The following is a 22,975-nucleotide window of genomic DNA, read 5'->3' as shown; positions in this document are numbered from 1 at the left end:
CTTATAACTTGCTGGTGCAAGGGGAGCCCAGGGTCACGATCCTGGCCTCCCTCTGCACCAGCAATAAGATGTAATGGGATCTGATGTGTGATCACAATCTCACCGCCAGCTATGCACATGTGGTGTGGCAGGAAGCACGATTATGTGGATCGCACATCAGTTCCCATTGTGCTTTTACCTGCATGTCTGGAGGGACCCTTAGGCTCTTAAATCACTTAGATGCACTTTTGACTTCTTTACCTTTAGTGTCACTATGTGAAGTAAATACTTCAAAAACTCTGTGTAGTGGCTACATATTATTATCCTCCCTCTGTCATAGGTGGGGGTGTTGAATCAGAGAAGTTTAAATGATTTGTTCAAGACTACAGGAGAATTCAGTATCAAGAATGGGTATAGAACTAGTAATTCTTGGTTTTCAGTATAATGATCAGACCAATCTGTCTCAGCTCTGCTACGCTGGGACATATTGTATTTGACAGAGTGTATTTGATTTAACCTTATAGCTTCACAGCAAGCAACGAACTCCAACAACTGACATGCCAAAATAAAACCTTAAACCATGCTTAACACATCATTCAGGCTCCTGAATTCCCAGAACACTGCCCCCCAAATAATCAAAAGTTTGAAGGGCATCAAGCAAGAAATGACTCAAAAAGGCTCCAGACCATTTATTGTAGAGTACATGCTTCCTATTCTATGGCTTGATTTGCATAAACTGGAGTCAAGAGAAGCTTTGTAATGGAATTGCATGAGAGGAAAATCAGATCTAAATGCTAGTAAATCAGTTTGTTTAGGAACCGCACTGTTCTAAGGTTAGCTTAATAAAACAAGGTTTACTTTTATAGCATGTTCCACAGCCTCTTCACTTCAGATAAGACATGCCAGCCAATCTTTTTTTATACTTCTAGACAGGTTCTGATCAGCAGACTTGCCAGGGTCAAAGTTTATGCCATCAGCCTAGTTAAGCTCGTTATAGTTTCTTACTTATTGACCTGGATACCCTCATGGAGCTTTAGTTCAAGTGCCCCCACCATCATTTGTAAGCATATGGTTGCTGATACACGAGATGCAAGAAGTTGCTGGAGCACGGTAATTACCACACTGCAGAAGACTCGATGAGTCGAGTCTGCTCCAATGCGCTGTAATTACACTGCATCGGCGCAGTCTCTGCACACTGGGGATACGTACAGACATTCAGGCAGGATAAATCACATTAAAAATGGCAACGTGACCTAATTTAGTTCACCCACATGAGGACCTTACACTTAGATCCCATCCTAAGTTAATCTAATTGCAAACTGTGCAGAAATTCAGGATAGTTAGTTTGGTCTGATCTAAGTTAACTGTATCACCAGTGTAGTCTAACTTCAATGGGGTCAGGCAAGAACAGTGTCATTAAACTTCTGTAAAGTTCCCAGTGCAGCCCCAGGGCTGGGAAAGCCCAGCTGCTGACCCCAGCCCTGGTGCTGTGCTTTACCTACTTGCCCCCCTGGCAACGGGCTATTTTTAGCACCCACCTGCTTCTCTCCCCACCCCAAATGGACATCGTCCATCCCCCATAATGGACCAGCCGGCCCTGCCCCCCCCAGCCCACCAACCCCACATCCCACAAGCCACTCTTGGTGTTGGTTTTACTGGTGTTTACTAATGCCTGGAGCCAAGGAAGTAAGTTGGGGTGGGGAGATTGTTTCACCAGGGGCAGGGGTGGGTGGACTGGGGGGAGGGCAGGTTAAAAATAAGAGATAGACCCTGGTCCCTGGGGGGTATGGGAGAGAACCCTTCATTCCCCCAAGCCTCCCTGTATACCCCATGAACCCCCTGTTCCCACGAGCCCCAATGGACCCTGCCTACCCCCCAAATTCCCCGTGGAGACCCTGCTTGTCCTCCAATCCCCCCACAGATACTTCCCCCCCCTGCTCCTCTTTGTGGAAGCTAACTGGCCCCTAATTCCCCCTGCAGACCCCATCCCCTCTCTTCCTGCCAAACTTGCCCTCCACCAGCCTTCCCATCCCAACATACCTTACATTGAATGGTCATTTTTAGCTCAATCTACCTCTCCCCAGCCCTGCTGAATGTCTATACATGCCCTTAGTGATTTCTTTGCACTAGGAGTTAAGTCCTGAACTCACTTATGTTCTTTTATAAATCTCATCATCGTCCTCCTCTTACCCCTACGGCATGGGTATATTCCACCGATTCCAGTGGAGGCTATTTGGATTCTGTGAGGAAGAAAATTGGACCGTATATACTTAACTCTGGGAATATGGTTCTGCCAAACTAAGACTCTTTAAATTGTTTCATGATTCCCTGTATTTCCCAGTGAAAAACTGACAGAAATTTAACCATTTAATCAAGAAACACAGCAGTCTGCTACTGTCTTTAAGATTCCATCAATGAGTTAGATTTAAGTCCCTGCAAGACACGAACTAATTTTGACAAGTTCTTAAAAAGGCACAAAGGATGCATTCTTTGTGCCAGCAATGCCCAGGATTTTTAAAGACATACAGAATTAGAACATTTTTTTCTGCTTATTGTCCAGCTGAATCCTTCAAACTAAATGTTCATTATTTGTGAGCTGACTGAAGATATTCTGATGATTCCAATCATCATTAAGAGATGTGCAGCAGTCAGCTTTGATATCATTGGTATTTTCAACATAGGATTAGAAAAGCAATTAAAGAATCATGATCCTCTCCCCGCCACCCTTCTCCCTAAAAATTAATTTTAAGATTAAGGAACAGTTGCTGCTGTTACAGGGGTTGCAGACCTGCTCCAAGCGCCAACTATGCACTTGTTTCTCTTTGGAGCACCGTAAGGAGCGCTGCAGTGCACAGAGCATTTGGTGCATGTTCTAGTTATACATGCCCGCATGCAAGTCCTTTTGCTTTTTCTACATTACCATGTAGTTCCTTACTGTCCTATAAAAATAATATTCTTTCCTCTGTAGCTGAAACTACTTTCCTTTCCATATTGCAACTATGTATCCCCCTTCTGTGAACGTGGTAGAAAAAGAGAATTCTTGCCATGGGACACATTAAGTAACTATACTGTGCCGTCATTTTTTATCCACCTTCAAAACAGTGAAGGTCATTCTTTACATCCCTGCGTTGAAAGCTCTTCTTGAAATCATGAGAGAAGTGCTGTCATTTTTCTCCAGGTAAACATTGCTGCTCATTCTTCCCTGATGATCCCCAGCTCCCTTAGCAAGAACTACTTCAAACTTGAAGTGTAACCAATAAAAATGATGTTATCTCTCCTCTCAAGAAATACTCTCTAAAATAAGGTAGAGGAGGGGCTTAATTCTTTGCTGCACTGCAACAGCTAAATCATAGATGTCTGATCAGGCCATAAAAACCTCCTTCTTTCTCCTGCTGGAAGAAAATGCAAACTGTAAATTGAACGAGATTAGTAGTTTAACAGACTGGCGATTCTTACCTATGTGGCCTATCTTATCAAGCAACTGAACCTACCTCACAATCAAAGAAGCTGAAAGAAAGGACAGCTCCAGAGGCCAGTAAGAGGTGTTACCCAGATTACAGGTAACCTTGTGGGCAGGCTATTGATACAATAGGCAGCAACAGGTCTACAGCCCAATATTTTATTTGCTTGCACTTTAAAACATGAAAACAAACATTTATCCCAAAGTCTATATGGCAACTGTGACAACACAGCATAAATTCTTACCTATGCAGGCTGCGGAGACTCAAGAGGTAGGAATAGGGTGTCACATAGCTGGTCTTCTTGAATTTGCTGAGTTTTTCAAATTTCTCTCCTGCCTGTGCCCAGTATTTATAGATGGCTGGTTCTAATATTCTCATAAATGATCTCTGATTGGTTTCATTTTTGGTTGTTTGTTTGTTTCACTGAAACTTTGGGAATTGGTCTAAACCATATCTCTTGTGGACTTGGCAGCTGTCAATTAGTTAGGATTTATATCCTTGAGAAAGAAAGAGGGAGGGTTTCTTATTTCCTTTCCTTCTCCATCGTGGAGTGTTGGCCTGTTTTTTATTAATTAATATTATTATTTACATTAGTTAGTGGTCTTCTCTGACACGGCTATTTTTGTTTTTACAAATTATCTAACAAAAATATATCCTATAGCAAAATATCATCTAATACATATGGTTAGATCAGACACTATCGCTAGTATTTTAAGATAAAGCTATGATATAGTGTATATGGATTATTTATTCCCTTATCTCCTTTTAGGCTTTGTGCTTTATTTAATTATGTTCCCTTTTTGACCAAGCTAGTTGTCACATCCGCAAAAGTTTATACAATGGAAACAAGTTTTGGACCTTTTACTCAACAACACTTCTGCACCTTAGCCTAGGCCCATTGAAAATGGCCAAGACTGGCAACATAGGATGTGAAATACTGGAGTCAATTTGACCCAGGTTACAAGAAAATAAGAAAAGTTTCTGACCCTTTCTAACTGGCTACTAGGGCTGTGCAAAATGGCTGTGTTTCAGTTTGGTTCGGATTCAGCGTTTCAGAGGGACAGTGATTTGTTGTGGTGTTTTGGATCGCTGTCCCGTTTTGCTTCAGCCAAAACTGTTTCAAAACTGTTTTGGATTTCAATGCTGTTTCAATCTTTTAGCAATAGGATATAATGGGGAATCACAAAGGCTAGATAAACACCTAGCCGGGGTCATTTGACCCCAGTACTCTTTCCTGCCCATGGCAGTGGGTTGGACTTGATGATCTACTCAGGTCCCTTCCAGCCCTACCAACTACGGAACTGTGACACAAAGCTGACTATAACTTTGTCATTTCTTGCCTGATTTGGATGAACCTGCAGGGATGCTAGCCCCTTCTGAGGCCATGAAATCTGCCAAGTTTCAAGAAGATAGGTGCAGTGATTTCTGGGAAACAGCACCTCAAACTGCTGAAAGCAAAACTTGTGATGAGTGACTTTGTGTTTGTTAAAGTGCAGTGGGATGAAAATAGTAGGGATGATAGCTCCTGTTCTCACCCTCACAACTCCACTGCAACCAGTAAGCCTCAGGCCTCTCAATGTTCTTACAGGTCTGGGCTTTCCCCAGCCAGGACTGTAAAGTAACTGGAAGTTATCAGGTGCCTCCTGCCCACCTTTCGCCAGGGAGATTTGCGGTCCTGGCATTTCCTGGGGCTGTCATGCCACTGGCAGTCCCACCCAGGCCTCCCTACCATGACAGGGTGCAGTTTTAGGTCATGCCAAGGATTATGTGGGGCCTTCTCCTCCCCATATAACCCCAGCCCTTATACCTCCAAGTTCTTCCTGGCACAGGAGCTCAGCAGGGAGATGTGCTTCCCCTGCTGGCTGGTGAAAAACTAAACTGCCAGCTCCATCTCTGAGAGCAGGGCATTAAATGGCCACCTTCATTAGCACCTGTCCTGCCACATATATAGCTCCTCCTGCAGGCATGAGGGAGGTCTGCCAGGTTTCAGGCAGAGTGGTGCAGGGGTTTCCCTGAGCTCCACATGCAGACAGAGTGAGTGCCACCCTCCTCACTCTGTCTGCACCTATTTCCTTTTTTATTTTTTTAAAACCATTTAATGCCCCGCTCTCAGCACTGGAGGTGGCACTTACTGCATCACCAGCTAGCAAGGGAAGAACTTCTCCCTGCTGAGCTCCTGAGCCAGGATGAACTTGGAGGTATGGGCTGGGGCTATGGGGAAGGAGTAGGCCCCAGGTTTGGGCATGACCTAAAACTGCACCCTGCCAGGGTTGGAAGGCCTGGTGGGACTGCTGGTGGTGTGGCAGCCCCCCAAAAATGCCAGAACCGAGGACCTCCCTGGTGAAAGGTAAGTAGGAGGCACCTTATAACCTCCAGCCACCACACACATGCACATGCCTGGCTAAGGAAAGCTCAGCCCTGTAAGATCTCTGAGAGGCCTGAGGCTTGCTGCTTGCAGTAGAGTTATGAGGCTCCAGGTAAGTGTAACTGCCTAGGATGCCATCTGCAAGGCATGGGATTTCAGGTTTAAAACCCTCCGTCAGGCTGAGGAAGCATCAGGAGTTGCCGTGTGTGTTCTTCCCAGATGGAAGGAATAGTAAAGAAGCCAGAGGCTGGCATTCAGTCCAGGCAAGAAAGCCAGTCAGTTAAAATGTAAATTGAGGCATCAGGGGGTGAGAGACAGGCTGAGGGGAGGAGGGAAGGGGGATGTAGCAGCTAAAAGTAGAGCGGTCCCTGCTACCTTGAGAGTCAGCTGTCAGGCAGGTTATAGTGTGTCATAAATCGCAGGCAAAGGTGAGCAAGATCACTTTGAGCATTGGGGAGATGCTTGCTCTGGATGGTCAGCCCTTCTCCCTAGTTGAGCGGCCAGGGTTCAGGCAGCTCATAGCCCCATCCTACCAAGTGCCTGTATGCACCAACTTTAGCAGGTCAGTGGTGTCCTCCCTGTATGAGGTAGGCAGGGAGTACTTGAGGGAGGAGCTGCACAAGACAGGCCCGCAGGTGGCCTTGCACTTCATCTCAGACATCTGGAGCAGCTGGACTGTGACCCCTTGGCCTACTGGGCAACCTACAGTCAGATGTGGCGGGATCTGGCCATGGTTGCCTGGGAGCACCTATTCTGTCCACCAACCAGTGTTCCAAGCAAGAGGGTGTTTAGTACTGCTGAGGATGTTGTGACACCCCTCCACACCTCCTTAGATCCTGGTTTGGTGGAGCAGCTGGTGTTCCTCAAGGTGACAAAGCTGGCATCATGGATGGCCTTGACTATATTGGCCCCAATGTTGGTGACCATGAACCCATGGGTGAGCTCGCCCTGCCCAGCGAACCACCCCTGCACCATGAGGTACATGGCCACCATGATCTCCATTGCTTTGTGGGAATCATCCTTCATCTCAACTTGAAGGAGAGCCCACCAACGGTCTGACTGATGGCACCAATGCCAGAGAGAGGTAGGCATGATCTCCACTCCAGCTGCTCCCGTTATCCGAGGTGAAGTGCAAGGCCACCTGTGGACCTGTCTTGTGCAGCTCCTCCCTCAAGTACTTCCTGCATGCCTCATACAGGGAAAGCACCACTGTCCTGCTAAGGGTGGTGCATGTAGGCACTTTGTAGGATGGGGCCCCAAGTGCCATGAGCTGCCTGAACCCTGGCCGCTCAACTAGGAAGAAGGGTGGCCATCCAGAGCAAGCATCTCCTCAGTGCTCTGGGTGATCTCACTTACCTTGGCAACATGCCTCCTCTTTCTGTCTGTCTTTCCCCCACTGTTCCAGGGTGGCCTGATTGTGCTTCTTGGGGATGGGGGTTTTGGAGCAAGAAGGGGACCCCTTTTTGGGCATGCTCACATTGATGCTAGGCTGAGGAGCAAGGGCAAGGGGGTGGTGCCTGTGGAGATGCATCAGCATCCCATGGTGCTCATGTATTTCATTCCTTTGCCCCACCTGGTTTTGGCTTAGCAGTGCAGGCAGATAGCATATGTGGGATCATCTTCTAACTCAAAATGATCCCAGACCGCTCTACCCCCTCACTTCTGGGGTGCGGATACATGTATGGATGCTGCCTTTTCTCCCTCCTCAGCAGGCAGAGGCACAGCAACAGGAGGAGAGGACTCAGCTGAGCCACTTGCCTCCACAACCTAAACAGCAACCTCCTCCGAACTGCCTTCTGGGGAAGGAGACCTGGCTCTAGGAGAACTTGGAACAGAGTGGAGTACAAATTCCAATTCCTCCTCGGTCCCCAGAATTTCTTTTGCTAGGGCACTCAGGTCCCCTGCTTCCAGATCCAGCTCCTCCTCTGGCACTGGAAGGCTCAGGCTGGGAACTGAAATGAGGGTGGAGAAGACTGTCATGCTGGTGCTGCTTGTCATGCTGGTGGTTATTATTATGGCTGGTGTTATTGGAGGAGGTGCAGATGCAGGCACCAATCCCACCTCCTTGCTGCCACTACCACCACAAGCCTCATACCTGCTAGTACTAGGAAAGAGTCTAAGTTTGGGGGAGGGGGAACTTTCAGCTCTCCACCTTCCCCCTCTGGCTTCCCTGCCAGAAGACCTGGCTTTCCAGAACACTTCATATTTCATGTGCTGGAAAAAAATGTGTCTGTGTGAGTGTGTGTGTGTAATGTATGTGTAGTGTTTTCCTGCAGTGTACAGCGATGAGACACTTCCAAGAAAAGCACTGCTTTTTGTTGGGGGGAAGGGGGGAAGTAAAAACAAACAACATGATTTTTTTGGGGGGAAAAGAGTTGCAAGGGATAACAATAGGGAGGGTAGGCAAAGGTAAGTAGGAAAGGATTGGCTACAACTTGGTAGGAAGGCACTACCAAGCTGCAAGCTTACAGATGCTGCTCTTTGCTGCTGCTACACAGACACAGATACACAAATGCAGCTGCAAAATGGCAGAGAGCAGTTCACAAACAGCCTTTTATGGTGCTTCTCTGTCCCTCCTGCAGAGCACTGGGATTGGAAGGGACCTCAGGGACAGATTGTTGTCACTGGCCAGCTACAGATGTCAATATCAGAGCAGCCCTTACCCCCTCTTCCCCCTCCATCTTTCCCTGCAAGCCCACCTCTGAAACAGTCCAAAACATCCAAAACATTTTGTATGGATCTGTTTAGTTTTGGAGCTGTTTCAGAGCCTTGCTTTTCATTTCAGATGCGGTGTTTCAGCTGCTGAAATGTCCAAATCCAAAACTAAATGAAACAGCCACCAAAATTTTGCACAGCCCTACTGGCCACATAAACTTAGTGGTTTGGGTCCAGTCCCTAATAAACAGGTGCCTGCACATACACATACATGGGCACCTATTTTCCATTAAAATCACCTGCTTGGGCACTTTTGTTAATCCACTGAGAACCTGTCTGCATATCCAGGACATTTATACACGTGCTTCAGGAGGCGTGGGGGGGTGGTACTTTAATTAGCACAGCTCCAAGAGCCACACTAATTAAAAGCACCCAGAGTATCATGTGTATCAGTATCCGTGTACTGAAAAATGGCAGCAGGGTGCTTTGAACTAAAGTTCATCAAATGAGCTTTAATTTAAAACACCTCACTTACATTTTTCAGTGTGGATCATTGATGCACGTGATGCTGGAGGCTGCTGGAGCGTGTTAATTTCCATGCTGTGCCAGAGTTGATGAATCAAGCGTGCTCCAATGCACTGGGATTACAGCATGTTGGAGGAGACTCCCTGCACATTAGAGGAGCCCCTAAATATTCTTGAAAATCTGGCCTATTGTGATTCAGCTTGCAAGGAATTTTAGTTAAAAGTCTAGGGACTTAACAGAGCTAATAATAATAACTATTAGTACAACATGGTAATTGAATAACGGTCTCGCCTCTTTGCATTAGGCATGAGGTATACTGATTGAATTATGAATCTTGTCCATGATTCACCTATCATAGCTAGTGAAAATATTTAGTATTAGTTACTAGGTAGTGGAGTGTATGGAACACCAAAGTATTTCCTTAGTAAGAGATTAAGAGAAATCTCTGGTAATTGTGTAGTAATGGTGAAGAAATACAAATTTTTATGTTATATATTCTTCATAGGTAGAGTAATTAAATCTTCAGCTCTGTAATTTGTCAACCCAACAACTTGCTCAATGAATAAATTAAAATGTATGTAAATAATAAAGGTAATAAAAACCACAGAGAACAAAGACAAACTATTGAAAATATGTTTTAGAATCAAGTACCTTAAAGTGTTGTAAAATGCCAGGCCAGATAGTTAAAAAATAGTTAATTGGTGTTATTATGGTTTGTTCAACTAAGCCATGAAAGCAACATGATTGAAAATCAATAAACATGTCTGAAATTGTAATATAATTAGTAGTTCTGCCAATCAGTACATTAAGTGCCTCATAAAGAACTTCTTACCAGGAATTAAGTCAATATTAAATGCCTTCAAATAAAAGTAATAATTTATACATACCTCAGTTTTTAATATGGTATATAGCAAAGACTTCAGGTATTATATTACACCTAGTTAATTGTTGAATATTTTGATGCCATTTGTTTAATACATGCAGGTGGAAAATCCCATTCGGTTCCTATCAGTTTCAGTGAGATTACCATTTACATTACATTGCAAAGCACTAAAGAATGTTTAACTTCGAGCAAGTTAATCTCCTTAGCCCCCAATTCGGTTGCCATTGAATTTTATGGGAATATTTCTGTTGTCATCAGTTGGACGTGCATTGAGAACTTAGGGCACTGACAGACATACAGCTCCCAGCTCTAACTCATGGTGCTTCACAGAAAGTGCCATGAGTTAGAACAAACCCACCCCTGACCCAACAGACATTTGCTGTTGGGTGGGGTGGAGGAGGGGCCAAGCTCCACTGCAGAGCCAATCAAGCAGAGGAGCCATATTCCTGCCATTATTCTAGCTTATGTTGAAAAGTGGAATGTTATTTCATCCTTCCTTGAATCATTTGTATAGCACAGTCAAAGTTAATGGATGACATAGGACAAAGAAAGATGACAACTGACAGGTTGGTTTAAAGTCACAAATTCCCTTTTTTATAGTGCCACCAGTGATTCGTGTATATCCTGAAACTCAGGCCCAGGAACCTGGTGTATCTGCAAGCCTCAAATGTCATGCTGAAGGGATTCCTAATCCCAGAATCACCTGGCTAAAGAATGGTATTGATATCATGCCAAAACTGTCCAAACAACTAACACTCTTAGGTAAGAAAAAATACTGGTTAATTTACATGCTATAGGAGTTAAGCAGAATTGTTTGCACTTACAAATATAACTTATTTTCCTTTTACTTTGTCACAGGGGCTTAAAAACACTTTACGTGGCAACCCTTTTCTTCCTTTTTTATCTGTTTCTCTGCTGACTTTCTCAAGTATGATACTGATTGATATAAGCGGTAACAGCATTCTCTTAAAACACAGAATGCCTTATTCTTGAGCGCCTTGCCTCTTGCGTAAATCAATGCAGATCAGAAGGACAATATATTACATCCATTTTGTTTAGGTGTAACTGTTTATGCACGATGCAAATCAACTGCGAATCAGGCTCTCAGTCATGCAGCTTGTTTTCATACTAATAACTGCAAATTAAATTATTCCTCACTGCTAATTTTGGACCTCATTTTCAAAAGCTAGGTGCAAAGCAGGGTCACATGTGAGTTCAACTTGTACGTTAGCATTTTGTGGGTAAGTGCAAAGAATGCTAAGTTCTACTTACCCACCAAGTGCAAGAATTCTAACCCTACAGTGAAGTGGGGTAGCCCTTATGCTGTTGGCCACAGTATGCATCATTGAAGCATTGTCGCCAAAAATGTGAAAGCAAGAAAAAGTACTTTAAATGATGGCTATCAATAGGGGAAAAAAGGTGTTAGCCAGAATTATGTAGACAAAATTAATACCTTCAGCTAAAATAGTGAAAAATCAGGTCTACATTGGTTTTATAAAGAAGTTTGTTTAGAATTTGTATGACTTTTTTCACAACTGCAAAAAGTAATATGGCATGCTTTTATCTGGGGCAAGTCAGCTAAATGCGGTCTGTTTGGGTATGGAATTCATCTTTATTTCTTTGTGGAAAGTCTAAGTTTCCTAATAGAAAGAGGCAACATTTCAGCCATTAGCAATTCATGGACTCTGATGAAAACTCCTCAAAAATTCTAAGCTGAGCCACAGAAAACATTCTCAGGTGAAACCTATAATTTGCATGCAGGCATGTCTCACCAAAGCTCAGGAGAGAAGTTGCCTTTAGGAAGTTAGAGCAGTTACATAATATCATTACGGTCAAGTGGAACACACCTTATGGATGTCTTTCTTACAGCAAATGGAAGTGAACTTCATATCAGTAGTGTTCGATATGAAGACACTGGTGCCTATACCTGCATCGCCAAAAATGAAGTGGGAGTGGATGAGGACATATCTTCTCTCTTCATTGAAGATTCAGCCAGAAAAACCCGTAAGCTTAATTTTTCCCTCCTTCTTTCTGAGAACCCCACTAAAACGGTCATCAAACAATGGTATCATTACAATTCAGTCCCACAGTCATTATATGCCGTATGTGGCACTCCAGCTACACCAGTGGGAGTTTTGTCTACACTGGAGCAAATTCTGGTTTTCAGAAAATACATGGAGTAAGAGAAAAGACTCACTTTAGAACCACACGAGGCCGTTTTATGTGACAGCATGTGTTGAAATATGGGTATGGAGAGTATCTTTACTAAAATAATACATTGCTAACACTGTTGGCTTTCAAACAATTCAAACCAAAAGATTTCTTCTAATGGTGACATGATTTTAGGGAAAAAATGTCATTGTTCGCTTTATGGAGGTCTTTCCTTTTTCAAGCCAATTATATGCAGCATAATACAATAGCTATGAAACTTTAAGGGATGCTATCAGATTAGATTGGTTATAAGCTTTTAGTTTGTCTACATCATAGGAGTAAAACAGATTGTCAAAACAGTATGATTTTTTTTCCAGGTCAACTATTTTGCCATTTACTTCTTAGCCCCTGTCACCATTATGTATGCAACAGTGTTATCTTTGCAGTACTTCCCAACATGAGAGTGAACTGTTGGAAGGAGTGATTAGCTGCCGCTCTAGAGTAATTGCAAAAAGTACTCCTTTCCAAGTATTTGTGTATATGATGCTCCTAAGGGTGCGTGTTGATATCAGAGGTTCACGTGTAAACAATACGTTGCTGCTTATCTCACCTTCCTAGTATACATATTGAAATAGATAATAAGAAATAAGCTTGCAGACCCAAAGCAATACTTTGGAACAAAATATTCTTTTGTTCATTAAATAGAATTCCATACTGTTACTAAGATCATTCATTCTACCTTGAATGCTTGAGCAAGGGAATTTCAACTGGCAAATCATTTAATATATTTTGAACAAAAACTCAATTACAAGGGTACCTAAGGATGGTATTTGAACCATAAATGAAAATACAATGTTGTTTCCTAAATTCCCAGAAGAAATACTGCAAAGTGTTTAGATGGTTTACCTGTCATCTCAAGGCTTCAGAAAGTTGTTATGTTTGCTTATTGAAAATGTACACAAAATTATTGTCTGTACAATATCTACAATTAGATTCAAGAAATCACTGTTCATCAAGGTTTGATCCTATGTGTTTGCACAGGCAAAAATCCCATTTGTTCTAGTAAGACTTCAGGACTCTCCCAAGACAGGAAACTTGACTTTAAGAATGCTTATTTTTCCTGATGTTTTATTTTGCCTGGATGAATGCTATGACGTTTTTACAAACTAAATAGTTCATTTGAACAAGAGTATTGATTCAGTTAATTGCTACAGTGCAACATTTGACATTGTTTTATGTTTTTCCTTTTCTTGATCATTTTCTGGCTTCCCCAATTTTCTGATGCTGCAGTTGCAAACATACTGTGGCGAGAGGAAGGTACTGCAGTAAAGTTGTTTTGTTGTAGTGATAATGTGCTTGTCTGCTTTAATAATTCCATAATGGGCCATTCTCCACTGACTTTATCAACTCTCCCAGTTGTCACACTAAGTATAGACTAGACTTTCAAAAGCCAACCCATTCACATTAGCTTGTCTATTTTGTGATATAAATCCTGGACATAATTTCATATGTATTTTTCCTACAAAATGAGAGGTGATCATGAAGTATATACAATTCTGCATTTGAACAGAACTGTTTATCAGTGTAATTTAATATCGCATTCTTAACAAATAAGAAAAAAATTTCCACAACAAAAATAATTAATGGTAAATGAACAAGCACACACTTCAGTTCAGTATGTGCCATTACAAAAAGTGTTTCCATCTATTTATTTGCCAGGTTTTTTATTAGCAAGCATTAGTGTATTATTTAAACCACACAAATTGTTTGTGTTCATGTTTGGTGGCTGAAGCAGTAAGTTTTGCTCCTATCATTTCAATATATTCAGGGCACAGGTTGCCCTATTACATGCTGTTTTAATTGGCAGTTAAGATCTCTTGTCTTATCAGATTTACAGTGTGCCCCACACGAGGTCAAAGTATGTGCAACTTGAAGACTAATTTAAAGAAAAAGTATTCTGAGCAACTAATGGATGCAAACTTAGAACAGGGACAGTTGAAACCAAAATTGGTTTTGATTTTGTGTGCATGTGCTCTCCATATGGAAAAAGAAAAAGAGTGCTAAGGTGTCGTTATACCAGCTTGCACATGCAGTGACAGTAACTGAGGATGCAAAACTGGTTTAAAAGTTGTGCCCACACTAGCTATTTAGAAGTCTGTCCCATATATACGTAGCTGTGATAACTGCATGCACAAATATCGGGACTGTGGATTTTATTGGCTCTTGTGAATGTGCCCCCAACCCACTTGCAAAGCTGGCTCTGGCCCATGAAACAACCAGCCTTGCGAACATGTGAATGCATGCGAGTCCAGGCCCAATCCATAAGGCAATTCCAAATTGTATTGCCAGGCTTGCACACAAAGAAATCTCTGGTCTGCAAGTATTACAAAATAAGTCTGGCATAGGCATGTTTTCCTGCTATTCCCAAACAATCCAAACAGAGGAGAGTGCAAAGGCCATTTCATAGCCACTCCTCTGCCTTATCCAAAAAGAAAAACCTTATTTCATTCTCTCAGCCTAGGGCTTTTTGCTTTGCTTTTGCTTTGCCCTTAGGAATAGAGAGGCATAAGGAAAGTGACAGTGTTTAGTGACCTGTATTTTTTCATCCTGGCATGTGAACACCCAGAGTGTGTCTGTTGTCCAGTCCCCTGCAGTAATACTGACAGCACATGTGTAAAAGCAGCAGGCTTCAGGTCATTAGATGTGGCAGAATCACTAACCTAAGCAGACTGTCCTGAAGCGGTTTTCCCACACTTATTTCCCAGAACACCACCTGCTAGTGTGTAATGCCCAGTGATGGAGAATGTCCCTTCACAGCTGAGCATCATGTAAATGGCACTGTGGTAACTTGAGGTTAAGATTTGCTTTACTCTATTTAAAGGAGGGAATAAAGAGGAATAAATAGGAATGCAATTGCCACTTTTTTTTATTGCCAAACTGACCTTTTTATTTTAGTTTAATCCGTCAGGCCTCATGTATATGGTACTGCATAGTCATTTATATATTTGGTACCCCATAACGTGGTACCGACTTTAATACATATTCCGTTCTCAGAGAAGAAGGAATTGGAGAGGGAAGAAAACTTTACATGCAACAAAATAAGGGAAAAAATATATAGTGATATTTAAAGGAATACAAGGACTTTAATTATGTAACTTTGTGTAATAGCACCCTAAACAGAGAATAGCTGTTGTAAATCAAACTTGTGTACTTTATAAATTAAACTGTGCATGGTTAGAGGAAAACACATGGCGCTAGTAATGACAGATTTACTGCTGATGTTCTTGAAACAACTCAGCAGGTTCAGAGTGAGATTGTTTCAATGTTTTTCTCTACCTAGTAGCTATAAAGTTGTAAACTGCCTGATCTGCAAATTCATTCTGGAGAAAAGGATCCACTGAACAAACATGTTAGTATTATAAAATCTGACATAGAATAAGGCTCAGTGAGGAAGAGAGGAGTTTTTATTGAAAAAGGAGGTTTATTTTTATATTTAAAATAAAATCTCTTATGTCAGATTTTATAAACAATTTTTTGGTAGACAGGAAGCCCCATAGGAGCATTAGTCTCATGCTGCCATTGATACAGTAGTAACCTATGATGCAAGTAAATCACTAGATGTTTCAGTGTATGAAGCAAGCTTTTTCCTTGAAGTCAGTGTTTAAAAACTTTCAGTTGATCATTTTAAAAGGACTGTATTTTCAAAACTCTTTACAGAATAACTAAAACAGAAACATGCTATAAGAAGATAATTGGAAGCCTATGTAATAATCAGGAAGCATCCTTCTTTACATGTGAGGAGCAAGGCCTTTTGTGGGTAGTATCTTTTATTGAACAAACTGGGCAGTATTGCTGGGATGGACATAAACCTTTCCAAATATCACCTACAAAAATTCTTGCCCCTCTCATTTTTCCTATACCATCACAACTTCAGTATCACCCCCAACACTATTTGTTTTCATGGCTTTCCTACACAGAAAATAGCGGATGGCTCTAAAGTAGAATTGATCATCACATTATTGTTCATTTTAAAATCTGGAGTAGCTTCTATTATGCCTAGAGAGAGGCAAGAGGAAAGAACATAAATAATGATCCGTGAACAAGGAAAAATCATGTTATCAGAATTGATTCCTTAATCAAGAAAACATCATATTGTGTTTCTTTTTGGTGATTTAAAAAGTAAAGGACACCTGCACCAAGCTTCATCTGTAATGCAATGCTAAGGAAAACCAGGCAATGCATTAGTTTGCCTTTTATTACATGTCTGCTACAGTAAGCCAGACTTGGATTTCATAAAGTGTTTTGAATTTGTTACCAGATATAAAGCTCCATATATTAAAAGAAAAAATGGTTCCTACAGTTTTTTAAAGCATTGCGGGCTTATTAGGTTTCCACCAACATCACTGAGAGCAGAATTTGTCCAATTGGCTTTGTACAGACAGTATTGTAATAAATTTGGGGGGCTAGATCAAGTTAAAAATGGTTCCATGATCTAACTCGGTCATTCTTAGGTTGGTGACAGGAGTCTGATCTAAGGTAAATTGGGGGAAGGAGAGGGGCAGCCAGGATCAAGGGGAACTATCAGGGTCTGTTGGGTGGGGGGAGTTGGAGGGAGTAGGGAGCTAACATTGTCTGCCGGAGGGTTGGCAGGACTGCGGGGCTAGCAGGGTCCATGGAGGGCTTGGGAGAAATGGGGGGTTTGGCAGGATCAGAGATCCACTCCAATCCCACCAACACCCTCCTCCCAGATCCCTCCCGTGCCCTCCCTTCCCACCCAGTGCCACCAAATTGCCCCTGACCCCTCATATCTTCCCAAGGCTGGTTTTACCAGCATTTTCCAGTGTTGGGAGCCTGACCAAAGTAAGCCAGGATGGGGAAGAGGGAGGTGGATCAGGGAGCTGGGGCTTCATGGGTGTATTGGCAAGGCTGGTAGAGCTTGTGGTTCTGTGGGGGGGGTATGGGGGAGGTGGCAGGATCAAGGGGGCTCTCCAGGAGCTATTTTTAGCTTCTGCTTCCCCACCCCAAATAAACAACCCCCTCCAGCAAACCAGTTCCTCCAATCCCGCCCACCCCTTCCCCCATGCCAACTTTACTTCGATTGGCTCCTAGCACTGGCAAACACCAGCAGAACCAGCACCAAGAGTGGCCTGTGGAATCAGGGCATTTGGCAGGGGGAACTGGGGCTGGCTGGTCCATAGAGGGGGACTTGTCCATCTCAGGGTGGCAGGAAGGGCCAGGGGGCTAAAAATAGTCCAGTGGCAGAGGAGATAGGAAAAGCGCAAGCCTGGGGTTAAGGCCAGCTGTGCTCAAAACATGTACAGATGTTCAGTTAAATCGATCTAACTTGGTGCACTTCAGAGCTACAGTTAAATTAGATCAAGTCAGCCATTTTTTGAGTGATCTAGCATTTGTAGAACTTCTGTACAGTTTGTACTTAGATCGACGCAATGAGGGATCCACGTGTAAGGTCCAGATGTAGGGGAACTAACTTAGGTCAGGAGGCCATTTTTAACAGAACCTAAGCTCCTCCTAACCTCCCCAAATGTCTGTTCCCACCTATTGACACCAGTGGGATCATTAGTGCCAGTCAGGATGTTATATGTGATGGCAGAATTCCATGCATAATGAGCAAAACGTAAAAGTATGATTTAATAAATCATGTGAAGGCCATTGATTTTAAAAATATTTACATTTAATCCTGGTTATAAGGAGTACAGCATATTTTCAGCATCTTAATGCAATAAATAACATCTGCTTATATCCAAGTTAACAAAAATCTCACACTAACTTTACTGGCAAAAATCAGAATCCTTAAAATACTGCAAAATAACTGAAGCTACTTGCAGAGTGACTGACTTCAAGTCAACGAAGAGCTAAAATAAAAGGATAAATGCATCTAAAGTCTGAAATGTGCATTCCGGTTGTTAACCAAATCATCAGACAAAATAATACGAACGATAAGGACGACAACAGCAACGAGCATTTCTCACAAGTGTCACGACTTATTGCATGGCTGAGTCCAGTTCTTAAAATACATTCTTTTTACATATGCACTCATTAAGCAGAGGACCATAATTTGTCCTTTGACGTATGCTGTCAGTTCCCATCAAAAATGGGAGTTGTGTGTATGCAGTGAGTGTGGGTTTTGGTCCATAATGCCTGGGCAAATGACTTGGCAATATATGTTTGAAAAATTGGCCCTTTGCACCTACCGCACTACTTATTCCTAAGTAAAGCTTGAGTTGAAATCCAATATTTTTTGCTTTTTCCAGAATGCATGATCCCTCACTGTGGCATCACATTTAAGGATCACAGCTCCTGTATCCGCTTGATGCCTTAACTGGGGTATTTCTGTGATATGGCTCAGAAGCTAAAATTAAAGTATCAGAATCTTTGTGCAACATCAAACAGCAAAAGCTAAAGAGGCTCTACATTCAGATCTGCTTTGGTACCAAATATTCAATGGAAGGAGAGTTTATTCTTCCCCATAGTGAAATTTCAAATAAAGATACCAAACATTTTATGAAATTTTTTAGAAATGTGTTTGCCCCATTGTTTTTGTTTTAAAAAAAAAATCTCCTATGATGATTTAGGCCTCAATCCTGCAAACATTTAATATGTGTAAGCAACTCTGTATATGTGAATAGCCCTAACAAGTCTTTTATAAGAAAAAATAGTAGCGCAAAATTGTTCTTATTTGTAGGATTGGGACCTTATCATTCATGGAGAATATAATGTTATTAAAAACATATTTTCACATTCAGTATTGTGGAACTTTGGCAGATAAGTACACTATCAACATTACCTGGGATGACAATGGCTATTGAAAGAATTTACTTGGCATGGTGGTGTTAAAACATAAGAGGTACTGGGATCTTTTTGAGTAAACCTTATGAAACGATCCCTCACCCACCTTCTAAAATATCCATTACTGCATTCGCATGTAGCTAAAGAGAAAACAAACTATCAATGTTGTAGCATTTCTGTTTAACGGAAATGTGAAAATATGATCTCTTAACAGAAATCCACTAAGAAGCAGACGTTTTTTTTAAAAAGTTCCTGGAATGCCCCAGTTCGGATAGACGAGTGCTCTTGCAATGCTAAAAACTCCACATTTGTGAATTACAGTTTGCAAAATTTCAAAAATGTATCTGTTTTGGTGGCTTTTGCATTCATCTGGATGATTTTATATACGGGAGTTTATTTTTCAAAAAATACCTCGTGGAATAAACAAACAGCTTTGCTCTTACGAAATTACAAAAGGGCAAATTAATTGTAAGTGGATGGGTTCAGATTCATGTTAGGTGAAGCTTCTCAATTGTGAAATTACTAGCAAACTATTTCTGTTGTGCAGTGAAAAACAGGAAGTTGTGACTGGACAAGGTCAGAATGTCACACAGGGGCTTCTCTGATTCAGATTTTGATAGAGATATATATGTATATGTGTGTGTGTGTACAAGACCTCCATTTACCTGATGATTTTATAACTGCCACCACCAAGGCAATGCATTTTTGAATATGTCTGTACTTCCTTCCTCACACCTTGAAGCCCTCGTTGTGACATGAAATTTGATTTTGTGAATGCGCCAAATGCATCCAAATGACCAATTTTGACGTAATGTGATTTTTGGCTGTTTGTTTCTTTGGGTGGGTTTTTTGAATTCTTCAAGCAAAAAAGTTTAGAAGGCATAATCTTTTTTTCCCCACTTCTTTCGCTTTGTTTCTTTCCTTAAAGGCCTCAGCGTGGGGAACATGTTTTATGTCTTTTCTGACGATGGAATCACAGTCATTCAGCCAAATGAATGTGAGATCCGAAGACACATCAAACCCAATGAAAGAATTTTTACAAGCTATGTAAGTTATTGAAATAAGGTATCCAAATCATCAGTCAGCGTATACTTGTACAGAGGATCGAGTCAGGAAGGGAAAATTATATTGGATGTGTCCAGCTGAGAGTGAGGAAGGAGGCATTTTGGGGGTATACAAAAGCTGCTTCAGAATTGCAGGGTGCCTTGGGTCTGGTTTGGCAGTACAGAGCATGTCACGGAGACATTTCAGCCTATGCCAAGTGAACTACCAAATTCAGAACGGGGGCAAAAAAGCACCCAGCTGAGGGCTCCTTGTTTGTGGAAGAGCAAATGCAGACATGATATACCTGGCTTTTATCCCCATGTACTACAGTTTGCAGGAGATGGGGTGGTCTGGGCAGCAGAATAGCGAGGGATTGCAGCACCACTGTGTTCTGATTGGCAGCAGCTAGCAGAGGACCAGCCTTTGCTGCCAGCTCCCCAACAGCTGAACCCAATATACTAATGGCTTAAAATCAGACATTCACAACTAGCAACTTCATAACACCCAGTCAAACATGTACCAGCAGATCCTGGGCACAGCTGAAATCTATGGGAACTACATGTTACAATCCTGACAGAATATTATTAATGTGCTGCACAGCTTTTGCTTAATTTGCTCAAATCCATGCAAGATTTTCACCTCCAGTTTCTCTGTTCAGATCATTTGGTGAGTAACGACCAAAAGCATCGATAGCTTGTTTGGATTACAAAAAATGTAGTTGATTGTCTAGTTCTTAGCACATGTTTCTATACATCACTCTTAATGAACTATCCTATACAGTGTAACTGAACTTTTACTGATGGTGAGGTCAGGGGCCTAAAAATAGCCGAGTCAAGGTGGGAAGGGGAGGAAAAACACAAATCACCTTAGCCATGAGACTAAGCCACTAAACGCAGAGAGCAAGAAGACCAACCTACCCTTCATTTTAAGTTTTTTGAGAGGGTGCATAGGAGAGCCATGCGCATGATCAGAGGTCAGGAAAACAGACCTTATGACGAGAGGCTGAGAGCCATGGGACTCTTCAGCCTGGAAAAGCGCAGGCTCAGGGGAGATCTGGTGGCCACCTATAAACTTATCAGGGGTGCTCATCAGGATCTGGGGGAACAACTGTTCACCAGGGCCCCCCAAGGGATGACAGGGTCGAATGGTCACAGAGCCAAGTCAGCAAAGCCTATGTCCCCAGCCCTGCCTCCTGCCAGGTGTCAGGCCCAGCCAGGACCGAGGCGGGGGGCAGGGGGTGAACAGGATTCCCTGTTCCCTCAGAGCTAGCAGTTGTGGGGCTCTGGTCCCTGGAGAGGGCACGGGGCAGCCATGGGCAATTCCAGGGCAGGAACAGGGGCTACAACCCCCTGCCCAGCCCCACCTGCTGCTTGAGCACTGGCTGGGCTGGCTCAGCTCAGGCAGGTCCATCACCAGCCTGATCTCGTTAGCAGCCTTGCCAACTCCCCTCCCCTCCCCTCAGAAGTGGTGGCACCTGGGGTCAGAGCAAAGCAATGGAGCAAAGGACAAAAAAACCCGGTGGCTGCCCACCCGCCACAGACTCTAGACAGCTGCTCACCCCCTCCCGCCCTGCTCCCAGGGATACTGGGGGATCCCAGCTCCCTTCAGCCTGTGGCAGCTACTTGGAGAGTTGTGAGACAATGCCCTGATCTGGGGCGCGTGCAAAGAGTGTGCAGAAGTGTATGTGTGTCAGAGCCTTTCCTGGGGTCTTTTGCCAGCCCCTGGCACTGGAGTGCAGCTCTTCCCCCTGGACCCGCCTGGCTGGGTACAGCTGTGGATTCACCTTTGTCTCTGCCAACCCTCCACAACCCTTCCCCTCTGTGCTGACGTGGCACTGTGCTCTGGAGGGGCAGGGGAGGGGCAGCTGCCAGCTCAGCCCAGCAAACTGTTGAACAGGGGCCTGCTGCCTCCCCAGTCTCGGTGCTAGACTCATCCCCTGCCAGGCACCCCAACTGCAGGTGCAAATGCATGGCTGCCCCCTCAGGGACCAGAATCGGGGTTCAGTCAGGAGCCGACCCCAGGGGGTGGGGCACCCTCCAAGCCCTTCCTGGAGCCGCTCCAGTGCATGGGCCCCGGGGCTTGGACAGAACTGGGGAGGGGGGGACACACTCCATGCCCTACCAACCTGGGCCAGCAATGCAGGGTGCACCACTGGCATGGCTTCCCCCCCAGCAGCTCGCACGCCCTGCTCCCCCTGCCTCTGTCCTGCTGGCAACCCTATGCCCCAAGCCCAGACAAATCCCAGGGACCCCTATGCCGCTGTGAGCAGGGGCAGCCCATGGAGCCCGACCAGGCTGCAGGGCAAACCTGCCTCCCTCCACCGGCTGTCTGTAGTTGACGGCTGCCTGTGACTGACTGTTGACGCAGTAGCGGCGGCAGGAATACTCACCAACCAGCCAGCTGGGGTGGCCTGGTTGCTTGGCTGCATCCGGAAACCTGGGGGGAGTGCCAGGAGGAGTGTAGGATGCCTCCAAAGTGCTGGCCTTGGCCAATGCAGGCAGCCTCTTGTGTTTGCCCCACTCGCCCACCCCACCAAGGGCAAACGTGCTGTATTCACACCCAGTCTAACCTTGGGCACTTAGAGTAAACCATGTAACATATTGATTCCACCTCAGGCTTTCTGAATGGTCCTAGACCTAAGTAGTACTTAGATGCTTAATGACAAGCCTAATGATTAGGAACTTCTGCCATTCACAAAACTCTGCCTAGAGACCTGGGGTCAGGTTCTAATTCACTTCCATGGATCTAATCCGCAGTTTGTGGCACTCACAAACTGTTGGGATTCAGAGTAGCAACCTTTCCTGTGTGCTCAGTAGGCTGTTCTCTGGCTGCCTGAACACCTGGTTCAGACAGAGTTGCACAGACATACACAATACTGGGTAAATCCTGAAGTTTAGTTGCAGAAAATCATGACTAGTGACTGAGTGCTAGGTGTAAGAGGATGGTATCCCTCCCACCATCTAGCCTAGTGCTTGCCGAAGGCACAAGAGATCGAGGCGCTAGGACCCATGTGACCCATATGGGTCTTGAAGTAATATCTACTTCTTAGCAAAGTGCTCCAGCCACCAGGTCACAGGTGCACCGTTCCCCAAAGAGTTCTCCAGC

General features: G+C 43.6%; 1 protein-coding gene across 1 annotated transcript in view; it reads left to right on the top strand.

Annotated features, from left to right (window-relative positions):
• The window catches only part of FSTL4 (follistatin like 4), an 85,390-nt gene that overhangs the window by 46,228 nt on the left and 16,187 nt on the right, over positions 1–22,975 (top strand). Inside the window, exons 4-6 of the mRNA XM_019534728.1 lie at positions 10,469–10,630; positions 11,738–11,872; positions 19,755–19,873. Of these exons, the coding sequence (XP_019390273.1) occupies positions 10,469–10,630; positions 11,738–11,872; positions 19,755–19,873 (416 nt within the window). The remainder of the gene's footprint in view (positions 1–10,468; positions 10,631–11,737; positions 11,873–19,754; positions 19,874–22,975) is intronic.

Source organism: Crocodylus porosus, unplaced genomic scaffold (assembly GCF_001723895.1).
Source record: "Crocodylus porosus isolate Cpor-Errol unplaced genomic scaffold, CroPor_comp1, whole genome shotgun sequence".
NCBI classification, from domain to species: Eukaryota; Metazoa; Chordata; order Crocodylia; family Crocodylidae; genus Crocodylus; species Crocodylus porosus.
This window is presented reverse-complemented; position numbering and strand designations above follow the sequence as displayed.